This window comes from Porcisia hertigi, chromosome 36 (assembly GCF_017918235.1).
Source record: "Porcisia hertigi strain C119 chromosome 36, whole genome shotgun sequence".
In the NCBI taxonomy this organism is placed as follows: domain Eukaryota; phylum Euglenozoa; class Kinetoplastea; order Trypanosomatida; family Trypanosomatidae; genus Porcisia; species Porcisia hertigi.
Window position 1 is genome coordinate 1,693,354 of NC_090595.1, and position 13,285 is coordinate 1,706,638.

Here is a 13,285-nt window from a genome sequence, read left to right on the forward strand (position 1 = left end):
TACAACGACTACGAACGCTGACTTCATCTCCTTTGGGAACTGCCGTGGAAGCTCGTCTTCGCATTACTCGTTGACTGCTCTCTTATTTTCTCCCCTTCTCTCTGCTTCTCTTTTCCTTGCGCCGTTGATCTGTCTCAGAATCTCATCTCTTGTAGTTTTGTTTTTGCGCCTCCCCGTGGGACGCTGTTTTAGAAAAGCATATTCTAGATAAACGATTTTAGACAGAAGAGTAATTGGGGATTTCTTCCACACCGCCGCCGCGCCTTCGTTGCTCTCTCTCTCTCTCTGTTTTTTTATCCCCCCCCCCCTGCCGTCGATTTGGTGACTTTTCTTTGTGTGTTTATTTTTATTTGTTTATATAAAGAGAGAGGCCCCGCCCCCCCCCCCTCTTCCTCTTCCCCCTCGGCGCCCCGTTCTTATTGCACGCGCTTCACGTGCTTCTCGTCGTGTGGGTACGGGTGTGCGGCGTTAGAGCGTCGCGCTTTTCTTCACCGTTTCGCCTCTGTCCATGTTTACCCCATACAATCCACGAGGGGTGTACCTCGATCCGAACATGAGTGGCGTCTCCAATGCGTTCGCGTACGCATCTGTGACGGATTCTCCTCAGCCGCCGCTTGGGCCCAGGGCTGATGGTGGCATGATGTATCTCACGCACTCTTTTCCTTCTCGGGTGCCTGGTGGAACCTCATCCGCCTCCACCACAGCAGATTTCACAAACTCGCAGATGGTTGGGGCTCAGTCTGCGAGCCACAAGACTAGTGAGTCATCCGCTGCAACTGCTGTTGGCGCTCCAGTCACCACGACTGCACCCGTTTCCCTTGTGAGCATGATGCATCCCCCACAGCCACCGTCGAGCATCTCGTATGATATTTCACGCGTGGGCAACAACACAACGACGCCCTTCTCACGACTTCCAGCAGCGCCGCCGGCGTTCTCGCAGCCCAGCACGCCACTGGGAGCTGCGCAGCAGCAGATGCTGCAGCAGCCATTCGTGCTTCATGCCCACTCTTCCTCTCAAGCCTATACTACACCGAGCGCGGCGGTCCCTTCGCCAGCAGGCCGGAGGCTAATGCTTTTTTCCGGGCACGCCCCGACAACGTCGATAAGTCCCCTCTATCAGTATCCAGGCACCACAGCAGCGCCTGCTGCGGCCATGCAGGGCGGTCCTTCCCATCATCCACCCACCACGACCAACCAGCTTTTATCGCCACTGCTGACCTCGTCTTCCTCAAAGGGTCACTCTGGGGGTGGCAACTTTGCGTACGTGATGGAGCCCGGTTCCACCGCACCGCTTCTCACATACTCTGTGTCACAGTCATCTATTGTGTCTGTCGCCAGTCAGCCCTGGCCGACAACCGCGGCAGCCCCTATGCTTTCAAGCTCCACCGGGACGCCGAGTATGGCGCCCCGCGAGAGTCATTTGTGTCTTGATGCAGCCTCGGTGCAGTCTCCGACACAGCGGTCCTTTGCGACGTCCACTGCTATGGGATCGCAGAGTCACGGCCCCGCCTCCTTTCCTGGTTTCTTGCACTCTGCTCCCTCCAGCATGTCGGCTGCACGTGCTGGCGGCACGACGGCGGCGGCAGGCGACTCGCCGGATGGCATGCAGCCTGCGGCTCTCGGTGTACGCAATTTTTCTGCGCCCGAGCCAGTTGGGAGGTGTCTCTTACCGAACTTGCCCCTGGACCCTATTATCCCACAACTAGCCCTGCCCTGTCCGCGGTGGGGTAAGCTCCCACGCTCGTAGTCTGACACGATACACAACGTGCGGTGCGCCGCTTCAGCGTCGCTGAAGGGGTCAATTCTATCCACACCCCGTCTCAATTCACTGTTCAATTTTTGTTTTTTTCCCTGGGTTGCGTTCGGCTACTACTCGTCTTTAGGAAGAAATCAGCTGATGTGCTGTGTTTGTTTGTTGGTGTTTCTCTTTCTCTCTCGCTCTCTCTGTGTCGGGCGTGCTAAACTTCGCTTTTTTTTTTTCCGCCCCAGGGGAACCAAAGAACCCGGCTCCATACGCATTTATTTTAGAAAACTATATTTATGTATATATTTATATATATTTATATATTTATATATTCATCTTTTCCTCTCTCGGTACTTTTTTTTTTTGATGCGCCTGTAGGTGCGTGTGGTGCACCTGGCGGTTTGTTCGCTTCATTGGTATCGCCCACCACCCGCGCTCCAACCGATCACTGTTGAAACTGCTTCGTTTCTCCTTCTCGTTCCCCCATATGACAAATGACTGCTCACGTGTGTATGGGGTGTGTTCATGAGCGTACACCCCTCCGGTTTTGGTGATACGCTCCCAGACCTGTTTTCTGGGATTTCTCTGACTTCTTCACCTCGCGTTCTCTTCCCCCCCTCCCTCTGGTTGTCCTGCTTTGATGCGCATGTATGTATGGATATATGTCTGTGGGATATGTTTTTTTTTTTCCGTGTCCTCCCCACCTTGACTTCTCCCGGGAGATTTTTTTTCCACTGTCGCCCGCACGTTTTTCTCGTCTGCTCGCGTTTAGGTTTCTGTGCGCCTCTTGGCGGGTTTGTTTACCCCGTGTGTTGAGGTGCGTAACACCGTTTTTCGATTTGTCGTTGGTCCAAGTGTGTCGTGTGTGTTTCGAGGCGTGCATGTGTGTGTGTGTGTGTGTCTGTGGGTAGAGTCGTCACCTGTTTTTCTTTTTCCCTTTTCCTCCACTCTGCTTTGTCTGTTGCTTTGTATTCCCTCCCTACCGTTTCTTCTCCTCACTCTACCCCCCCCCTTTTCCCGACGCCTACGTGAGTTTTCCCTACTCTTTTTTCTTCTTACTGTGCGTCCATCCATCCTTCTCCGGCCGCTCTTCTCCATCACCTGCCCCATCCACTCTCAATGTACTCCCTCGTTTCTTTTGTCCTTTCCCTGTTCTTTTGGTCCTCCCTTTTATATCTTCTTTGTTGTTGGCTGCTAATATCTTTTCTGTGCTTTATCCCCCCCCCCAGTGTTTCTTTCGGGCTTATTTAGTGGGAATGCCTTCTCGTTTTCTTACGTCTGTGCGTCTATGCACGTGTGTGTGTGTGTGTGTGTGTGTGTGTGTGGGGGGGGGTATTTGTCTGTATATTGTGCGTGTGTGTTCTCCCCTTCTTTCCTCTTTTCTGTTTTTGTTTGTTCATGGGCGCATGTACTTTTCTCATCTCCGACAAATCGTTGTCTTTTTTTCTGGCTTACCACGTCCCCCCCCCTTTCTGCTGTGTTGTTGTTGGTTGTTGTTGCTCCCTCGCCTCTTCGCTTCCTCCTTCCCCCTTTTTCTAATTGTTTGCCGTGCCACCGTTTCTGCTGCCGATTGCCATCTTATCTGTGTTGCGGAGGTGGCGGACGTCTGAGAGCCGACGAGGAGGGGGCAGTCAGGGAAGGCAGGGAGGGGAGGGAGGTGAATAGAGGAGGCGAGGAGGAGGAGCGTACATCCTTCCCCACTCCCCACGCCCTTTCTCTTTTTTTCCCCCTCGAAAGTAAAAATGGCAACGCTGATCGAGATACAACACAGGGTACTAAACTTTTTCTTTTAACCAGACTCATTTGCCTCGTGCACCCCATCACTCACCTTCCTCTTTGCCCCGCCGAAGCACTGTCTTGAAATGGAGCCACCGACTACCGACCACAACATCTCATGGGCACATGCAGGGCGGTGTGCACGGAGGAGGCAGTGAAGCGTTGCAATCAGAACCCGATGTTTTTTTTATTATTCGACACCACCGTAAATGTGCGTGGATGGTTTGACTCCACAAATATAGTCTTTGTTACTCTTTTTTTTTGTCTCTTTCATTTCACGACTCCGATGATGGGTTGCTTTTCTCCCGCTTCCTCGCGATGACTAACCTCGTGGCGACGAAGGTGCATACCTCCGCACAGCTCCAGGCTTCACCGCCCAGTCTCTATCGTGAGGCCAAGGAGTCCCCCAGCGCCTCCCCCCCCCTTCTTCTCAATTCCAAAGCGCTTGTGATGACGACATGACCCGGTGTCCGCTGCTTGGAAAGCTCATTGTGATTTGCCAGTACGGATATATGCGGCGGTGTTCTGCGTGTCGCTGGCTGTCGCGAGGTGCGCCGTGGCCCCGCACCCGCACCACCCGTATGGTAGTTGGGGAGTCACGGTGACTCGAGGGCCTCTCCCTCGTGCCCTCACTGGTCACTGGTCACTGGTTGTGGTTGTGGTTGTGGTGGGGAGAGGGGCGGAGATGAAGGGGCGGCACAGTCAGATGTACTGTGCGGCGAAGTGCAAGGCAATTTATGCTTTATGTTGATGATGATTATTTGGAGTGGGGTTAGAGTTTGGGGCGGAGGCTGTGCTGAGATGACTGGGTGGGCATTGCACCAACGCCGCATGCACTGCCGCTTGACACTCCCCGATATGTCTGCGACATGTCGTGGTGTAATCGAGTCGAACGAATCTTGTATTAGTGTGTCATTTGGCACTTTGAAGTAACGAATAACCTCCGTGGATTCACTGTTTCACCCTCTTCACAGCATTTTTTTTTCAGATCCCTTCTATGTTCACTTATGCCTGTTCATGTATGTATATGTGTGTGTGTGTGTGCTCTCCTATTCGAGGAGAAGGCAGGTACGCTCTGGTGTTATTCTAAGCTTGTGTTAATCAGTGCGCTGGAGAAAGCATTAACAGAGAGAAAGAAGAATTTTAAACGAGTAGGAGACGAGTCGCTGGATTCAATTGCGACGGCGGTGGGAGAAAAAGGGGGTGTTGAGCTGTTCAAGGAGCGGTGCAGCAACACCAACGAAAACATTACGTCCTTCGATACAGCCTTTGTGGTTTCGAGGCTCGTGGTGTGCGCGTGTGTGTGTGTGTGTCTTTATATGCCTTTTGGCCTCTTGTCTCGCAAATGCATTCTTCTTTCCTTAGATCCTTTTCTTCTCTCCTCGTCTGCGACCGATTCGCTTATGGAACTGCAGCTTTATGCTGCGATGCGTTTCCTTGTTTTCGATTTGCTGCTGCCCTTCCCCCCCCCGCCCCCCTCCCTCTTATTCCCAGTGCATCACTTCTATGCGTGTGCGTTTCGACTGTGTAGTGTATTCATCAACAGAGCTGCACGGGACCAACCTTACAACTTAAGCAGCTTCCCATGGCCCTTTCACTGCCCTGGAGCAGGGCTATTCAAGTCTTCTCCCCCCACCCCTCCCTTCTCCTCCACCTGACACCTGGTCTTCATCTTTTCGGATGACCGTGCGGTGCTTCGCGAAGGTCTCTGTTTTTTTTCTCGCCAACATAGGCATTTGCAGCGCAGGCGTAGCACCACTTTCGTCTTGGCCCCCCCCTCCGTTGCGTACGCCGAATAGGCAACGGTGCCAAGGAGCGCAAAGGCGGAAGAGAGATGATCTGGAGGGGAGAGGAAGGCACATTCCCCCTCGCCCCTTCGCCCTCCTTTAGGTGAGAAGAGGGTAAGTGCGATGCCTGGAGTTCACGTATGTGTGTGTGCTTTTATTTGCTGTTTGTTCTGGCGTGCAGTGTTTGCCAGCGCGGTTTTCTTTTATTTCCCTCTTCCGCGTCGTCTCTCCCCGACAATCCACACGCACGTCCATACCCACACCCCTTCTTCCTTCCCTCGCTCTTCTCTCGCCACGTTTTCCCTCTCTGACCGTTTCGCTTCCCCTTATATTCTCTTCTTCCGATTGTGTTTCTTCTCTTCCATTGATTTTTCTCTCTTCGCGTATGTCAGTGTGTTTGTGCACATCACTCATTATGCTCTCTTGTGAACACGTGTGACCCTCGATTTCACTCATGTATCATTTTTTTTTTCGCTGGCTATTCTTGTCTTTTTTTTCTTGCTCTGTGCCCCCCCCCCCTTCCGGGGGCCTCTCCTTCCTTTTTATACGCCACGCTGACCCCCCACCTCCACCGCTTTTCGTTTGTTAAACTCCTTCCTCTGCTGTATCGCACACATTTTCACCTCAACGCATCTCTCTCGTGCGATGGGAAGCACACACACAGACTATATCTTTATTTATTGAATTCTATTTTCATATTTCAATTTAAAAAGTTTTTTTTCTTGTCGTCGCCCCTCCCCCACTTGCCCCCGTTACCCTTCCTCTTTCAAAAAGAAAAAGAAGCAATCCGTTTTGTAGTGGTGACGCGTGTGTGCGTGTGTGTGTGTGTTTTGGGTGATTACCCCTGCAGATCATCACAGAAGTGTGCGCGTGATATCAGAGGAAGGGGGGTTTCTCACTCGGAGATCGATGTTCCCCCCATTATCTGTGGGTAGGCAGCACTTGAAAAAAAGAATATGGGAATCAACTGCCCCATCTCAAGCTTTTTTTTTTGGGGGGGGGACAACGATTTAATTTTTTTTTGGTGGTGTAGGGCACTTTTTAAATCTCGGGAACACCTGTGCGTGCATGTATGTAATTCTCTTTGAGTGGCATGCATGCTTATAATTGAGTCTGTTTGTGTGTTTGTTTTTATTTGTGCGCGACGCATCTGCCGGTCCACATCTATGTTTTCACCTGACCCTTTTTTTGTTTCCCCTTGACCCTCTTATAGTTGTGGACACGCTCCTTTTTTCTGTCTACTCGCCTGGAGTCTTTGTGTGTAATTTTTTTTTTGCTTTCTTTGGTTTTCTGTTATTGTATGTGTCGTGCTTATGAAATCCTTTGTTTTCCTTTTTATTTTCTTCACCTCTCTCTTCTCTTCCTGTGCTGCTTTTCTCAATTCCTTCGCAGTTACACACACACACACACACACACACACACACGTACATAGGCAAGTTCAGGGGCTCTTTTTTTTTTTTTTTCCGGGTGAGGGGCTAACAGTGTGTGTGTGTGTGTCCATCTGTGACGCAGGGTCGATTTGAAAAATTCACCAACCGCCTCATTGGATGTGCGCATTACCGCATTTAGGTCAATGTGGTTCTTCTACTGTCTCGGCGGGGCTTTTTTTTTCCGAAACGCACATGGTCGAGGGTGTGTCGCTTTTCACTCCGCGTCAAATCTCGTATCTATTTTTACATTGTCTGTGTTTTTATTTTCTTGAATCGTCCTGTTTATGCTCTTCTCTCCACTTGCCTGAGGCAGATGATGGGGGCGGAGAGGGAGGGAGGGAGGGGGGAAGGGTTCAGGTAGGACTAAGTTGATGCGATGCTGTCGCACCGTCCCTGTCGCTTAAAAAATGACAACACACGATATGAGTAAAATAGAGGACATGAAGCGAAGCAAAAGCTTCGCGCTTACGACTGCGAGCGGCCACGATGAGAACGGAAAAGAAACCAAGAGCCAAAAGCAGGGAGGAAAAACAGCAAAACAGAAACGCGGACTGTGCCAAAGAGAACCCAGAGAGAAGATGTGACTAGGGAAATCCAGAGCAGTTGACTAGGGGCCTGCTTCGCCTCTTTCCTCGGCTCTGCTCTCCCCCTTTTTCTTTTGCTTCTCTTCATTCTTTCAGCGAATGTGCACAGGACACGTTCGCGTCTTCGTCACTTGACTTCACGACACTCGACATCACTTCGTGGATACGCAGACCGCTTTTCCTCATTATTTCCCCTCCTCCTCCCTCTTCCCCTTCCCCTTTCTGTTTTTTTCTTCACCCCTTTTTCCACTCACCCGCGCCCTTGGAATACGACTTGTGTCTCTCTACCGGAATGTCTTCGCCCCCCCAAAAAAAAAAAAATGTACGCCTCGAACATCAGCCAAAAAGGCGCATAACAGCATTAAAGAACACACGGCTCGTTTTATGTGTGTATACCGTACACATACACCTCATCTTTTTTCAGGTTTGCGTCACACTGCAGTTATTCTCTTGTGCACGTCCTCTTCTATTCATAGAGATATTATATATATCTTATTATTATTATTATCATATATTAGTTATTAACACGTTCTCTCCCCCTCTTTTTTTTTTCTGTTGGCGAATCGACATTTATTAGGACTTCAGCTTGGCAGAATGTGCGTTCTCCTTTCGTGGGTTGTCTTTGCCGTTGCCTACGGGGGATTTCTTCACCTGTTACGTCGCCGCAGAGTGGCCCTCGCAGTGATGCGAGTGTGGTTCACCTTTCACATGTTGCTATCTCTGATCATCACTTGCTTATTCGCTGTGTTGTTAAGCTTGTTGACCAAGGCGCGTCTCTTGGATACCGCAACATCGCAGTCTCTGGAGCGGTGCGTCTGTGCAACAACGTTCGGCTACTGGCTGCGGTTCAACAGTCCACACATTCACGTGGAGCACTTGCCCGGATCCCTTCCCTTTTCGTCTATTACCAAGCAGCACGATCTCTGTCTCTGCCACACCAGTTTCTTTGACACAATTCTATTTTTGTGGTTCACTCCCTACCGCTACATCTACAAGGCGAAGACGTTCGCCAAGGCAGGCCTGGTCAAGCTTCCCCTGTTGGGCACTATGATTACCGCGTGCGGTCACTTCCTTGTCTACTTCAATTCCACAGAGTCGACCTGCTTCTCCGTGAATAAAGACAAGCAGGCTGCCGTCGCCGCCGACGTTGAGGATTTCCTTAACAAGGGCGGCTTCCTCTCGTTCTTTCCAGAAGGCGCGCTGAACCACACACCCGAGGTGCTCAAAGACTTCAGGCTTGGTAGCTTCTACACGATCCTGAATCGCAAGTTGGAGCTCTACTACTGCGTTACCTACGGCAATCACGAGGTGTGGTCACCATCCTTGAAAGGCATGCCGGGCTATCCGGCTGATGTGTATGTTTACGTGGGAAAATACGAGTACGACGCAGACAAGGTGGATGCACCAGCGCTCGCCAAGGGACTGCGGGAGGAGATGCAGAAACATGTCGACAAGATGTTGGCACTGCGGGCGAAGCGGGGGTACAAGCCATGGTGGAAGGCGCCCGCCACCGCGCCTCGAGCGTAGGTGTGCGTGGGTGCACATCTCGATTTGAGGACAAGCAGTCGTCCAGGGAGGCGCCAGGCACATCTGCTTGTGCTGTTTGAGACGAGTTGTCATAGCTGACGAACTCGGATCGGTGTCAACTCATCGGCCCCCTAGCACGCACTGGTCTTCAAGCCTTTGAGGCGGGTTGCTCGCGAGGAGCGCACTTGCAGAAGCTCAGATGCCGCACTCTCAAGGTGGGAATGCGCACCACCCCCCACTTGCGATCACACTGGAAATCAGCGGCAGAGAAGGTGCCACGACACACACACACACACACATACACATACACACACACACACATATATATATATATATATATATGTATATGTATATGTACATACAAAACGCCGGGTTACGTTCCAGCAGCATAGGGCCAAAAGTAAAGAACACTTTTCTGTGTTTCTCTCCGAGACATCGTGAGAAAAAAAAAGAGAGTTTTCGGGGGTATTTTTCAGTGTACTTCTCTGATCGGTAGCGACTCCGCACGTCTCTCTCTCTCTCTCTCTGTGTGTGTTTGCGTCACTCTCTCCTTTTTCGGGCTGGGTCTGTGTTTCTTTCACCTTTTTAATGCTCTGCTGAGATGAGGTACCTGATGTGTTTTCATCCTCCTCCTCCTCCTCCTCCCTGCCCCAGTGTGTGTAGACCGCGTATCAAAATTCGCGTATTATCGAGCGAATTCTCTTCTGGTGAGCATCTCAAGGTAAACTGAGATGTTCACCTGGATATGGATGTGTGCATATATGTGTTTGGATACACACGCAAGATATATATATATATATGTATATGTATATGTATATGTATATGTATATGTATATGTATATGTATATGTATGTATGTATATATCCATTTTTTAGGGGAGTTTTAGCCTTCCACGAGAACGTATCATTTCCAGCGTCATCTCTCCCTCTCGCTCTTGAACTCTCTCTTCTTGACTGACAATTATTCAGCACTTGTATTTCTTCGGGCTTCTCTCTCTTTACATGACCCTTTTTTTTTCCGTCCCCTTTCCATTATCTCCGCGTCACACACAAGCACACGCACACACATTTTGTCTCTCTTACATGGTTTAGCAGCCGGCACGCGCCCCTTCTTCACCACCCCTCCCTCCTCCCCCAACAACAACAACAACAACAACAAAAACGGCTTCCTGCTCTTTCTTCTGAATAAACAAAACTGCTTCGCGGTGCTCCTTTTTTTTTTTGCACCAGGGCATCTCTTTGGTGCAATACTACACGCCTCTCCTTCCCTCATGCGTACACGCACACACTGAAAGGTAGACCTAAGAAATGCTCCTCCTTTATTTCTGTGTTTTCCTGGCCCTCTACGGGTGCATGCTGAAGTTGCTTCACCGACGCATGATGCCCGTGGGGCTGATGCGCGCTTGGTTTACACTGCACCTTCTCATCACCGTCATTGGGACTCACGTGGGCTGCCGCGTCATCTCTTTTTTCGCCTACACGCTGCACGTGATCCCCGCCCCTACCGCGCAGGCTCTCTCGCGGTTGTGGAAGCACGTCGCATTTAAAGTGTGGTTTGCAACCAACGTGCCACACTTGCATCTTGTACAGATGCCGGGATCACTGCCGTACAGCGTCTTGCAGCAGGGAGCCATCTGCTCGTGCCACTGCAGCTTCTTGGACTCCCTTCTCTTCTTATTTATCGCACCATATTCACTCTTGTGGAACAGCCGCACCTTCCTGAAAAGCTCCTTGCGTAACCTCCCTCTGTTCGGCTACGCACTGCGGTGTGCTGGTTACTTCCCAGTGTACTTCTCCGACGAGCGTAGCGCCTCTTTTTCTGTCAACAAGGAGAGGCAGATGATGGTGTCCGCTGACGTGGATGAGTGGGTGAGGAAGGGTAAGAGCCTTTGCTTCTTCCCCGAGGGCATGATGAACCGCACACCAGAGGTGCTCAAGGACTTTCGGCTCGGCAGCTTCAACACGATCTTGAAGCACAGGATGCCCTTGTACTACCTCGTCGTCCACGGAAACCACGAGGTTTGGTCTCCGTCCCTCAAAGGACTGCCCGGATTTCCTGCGGACATTTACACGTATGTTGGCAAGTACGACTACGACCCCGAGGAGGATGCGAATTCTCTCGCGGCAGGACTGAGGAGGGAGATGCAGAAACACATGGACGATATGCTGGCTCGAAAAAAACTTGACTACAAGCCGTGGTACGCTCCTTCGCCTGTGTGCTAAGGAGAGACCAGCGAGGTAAAAATGAGATCGTTGAGGGGCACCGTGATCCAATGCGAGTCTCTTTGAGGATGATCGTGGCTGAGAGAGCGAGTCCCTCCCTCACCTTCTCTTCTTCCCCTTCTTTTTTATATTTTTTCAGCTCTCAATTTTGTTTTGCTATCGAATCACGGGTGTTCTTGCGATGCACCAACCTGTACGTCCCCCCATTCGTACGTTGTGTGTGTGTCGATTGAACTGTTATGGGTTGTTTTTCTCCCGCTTCCTCGCGATGACTAACCTCGTGGCGACGAAGGTGCATACCTCCGCACAGCTCCAGGCTTCACCGCCCAGTCTCGATCGTGAGGCCAAGGAGTCCCCCAGCGCCTCCCCCCCTTCTTCTCAATTCCAAAGCGCTTGTGACGACGACATGACCCGGTGTCCGCTGCTTGGAAAGCTCATTGTGATTTGCCAGTACGGATATATGCGGCGGTGTTCTGCGTGTCGCTGGTTGTCGCGAGGTGCGCCGTGGCCCCGCACCCGCACCACTCGTATGGTAGTTGGGGAGTCACGGTGACTCGAGGGCATCTCCCTCGTGCCCTCACTGGTCACTGGCCACTGGTTGTGGTTGTGGTTGTGGTGGGGAGAGGGGCGGAGATGAAGGGGCGGCACAGTCAGATGTACTGTGCGGCGAAGTGCAAGGCAATTTATGCTTTATGTTGATGATGATTATTTGGAGTGGGGTTAGAGTTTGGGGCGGAGGCTGTGCTGAGATGACTGGGTGGGCATTGCACCAACGCCGCATGCACTGCCGCTTGACACTCCCCGATATGTCTGCGACATGTCGTGGTGTGGTCGAGTCGAACGAATCTTGTATTAGTGTGTCATTTGGCACGCTGGAAGAGGAGGGGGGCTGAACTCTTCAGGATTCTCACACAAACCTGTTTGGTGGCACTTTTTGCTCTCCCATTTTCCCCTTTTTTTCTCACTCGTTTTTTTTTTTGGTATTGATGCGTGCATGTGCGTTAAGGTACCCTCACAGGGTGGAGGTGCCGTGACGGTGTATGACGCCTTCGGGCACCTGTAGACTCGATTTTCTTCCTGCGCCTCATTCTCTCTGCCGTCTTCCACACTCACGGCTTCTATTTTTTTTTTTTTATAGCGACTGTTTTTCTTTTTTTTTCTGCCTCCCCCCCCGCTCGGTTGTGTGTGTTTCTTTCTTCCCAATTCATTTTTTTCTGGGGTTCGAATTTGGGAGAACGGCGGCGGCAGGGGAGAGGGAGGGGAGGGGGGTGGCAGTGCAATTGCGCCGCATACGCTGCTATCCGGCCGGGTAATGGAGTTGAGGTTCAAAGAGCGTAAAGACGTTGACTTACACACCGGCACGATCGGGGTAGGCGACGTTTTGTCCATCCCTTCCTCCCATTCTCCCATTCTCCCTTTCCTCTTCCCTCTCCCATTCTCCCTCAGCCTTGTGGCGGGGTGTGGTTTACAAAAAAAGGGAAAACCCTCACGCGTAGTCGAGGGACACACCTGCACCCGCTCAGCGCCGTGTTTTCAAATTCATGGGTTTCTTCACCTGCATTTTGTTCTACTTCTGTGTGTATGTGTGTGTGTGTGAGGATAACCTGCTTCACCTTATCGTTTCACACGATTGTCGGCGTGTACGCGTTGACGCACCAGAAGAGGCGAAACACAGATGGGGATGAAGGGTGCGGTTATGGACACAAGCCCGGTGCGATGCCCCTCTATACGTTTCTTTCTCTCCATGACTGCTTCTGTGCGGCTTCGTTGACTCTTTCTGCATAGTTGTCTGTCTTGAGCGGTTGGAGACTATGGTGGAAGCGAGGTTGCATAAGACGAAGTAACTGTCGACGGAAGAAGACGTGCTGCTGCACTTTCGTTCCCTTTTCAGAAGCCTCTGCGCGCATGTCGTCGGGGGTCTCCTCTTCTGCTTGTTGAACAGCCACTGCACAACCGCTCGGCAGCGTTGCTGCACTCGCACGGGATGACACCGTTTGACTTTACACTTCATCATAGCGGAAGATGTGTTTTCTTCAAGGGGTTGCTCACTCCCTATTTTTGGCAGAACTTGGAGGACTTTCTGGTGTCGCCCCTCTGCGTTTGTTCTGACGACTTTTTTTATTCCTCCTCGACTCACCGTACCATCTTCTGGCATGTGATCTGCAAATGCGACTCGGGTTCGAGGGGGGGGGGAGGGATCGCGATAAACAACCGT

At 51.3% G+C, this 13,285-nt stretch overlaps 3 protein-coding genes across 3 annotated transcripts; all 3 read left to right on the top strand.

The window, feature by feature from the left end:
- Positions 1-508: 508 nt before the first annotated feature.
- Positions 509-1,747, top strand: JKF63_00445 (uncharacterized protein; the record flags this gene model as incomplete). The annotated part of the gene is made up of 1 exon (XM_067896496.1): positions 509-1,747. The coding sequence occupies one exon, from the start codon at positions 509-511 to the stop codon at positions 1,745-1,747; it is 1,239 nt and encodes a 412-aa protein (XP_067752653.1).
- Positions 1,748-7,915: 6,168 nt separating this feature from the next.
- JKF63_00446 (uncharacterized protein) lies at positions 7,916-8,848 on the top strand (the record flags this gene model as incomplete). The annotated part of the gene is made up of 1 exon (XM_067896497.1): positions 7,916-8,848. The coding sequence occupies one exon, from the start codon at positions 7,916-7,918 to the stop codon at positions 8,846-8,848; it is 933 nt and encodes a 310-aa protein (XP_067752654.1).
- A 1,352-nt stretch (positions 8,849-10,200) lies between these two features.
- JKF63_00447 (uncharacterized protein) lies at positions 10,201-11,070 on the top strand (the record flags this gene model as incomplete). Its single annotated transcript, XM_067896498.1, has 1 exon — positions 10,201-11,070. The coding sequence occupies one exon, from the start codon at positions 10,201-10,203 to the stop codon at positions 11,068-11,070; it is 870 nt and encodes a 289-aa protein (XP_067752655.1).
- Positions 11,071-13,285: the final 2,215 nt, after the last annotated feature.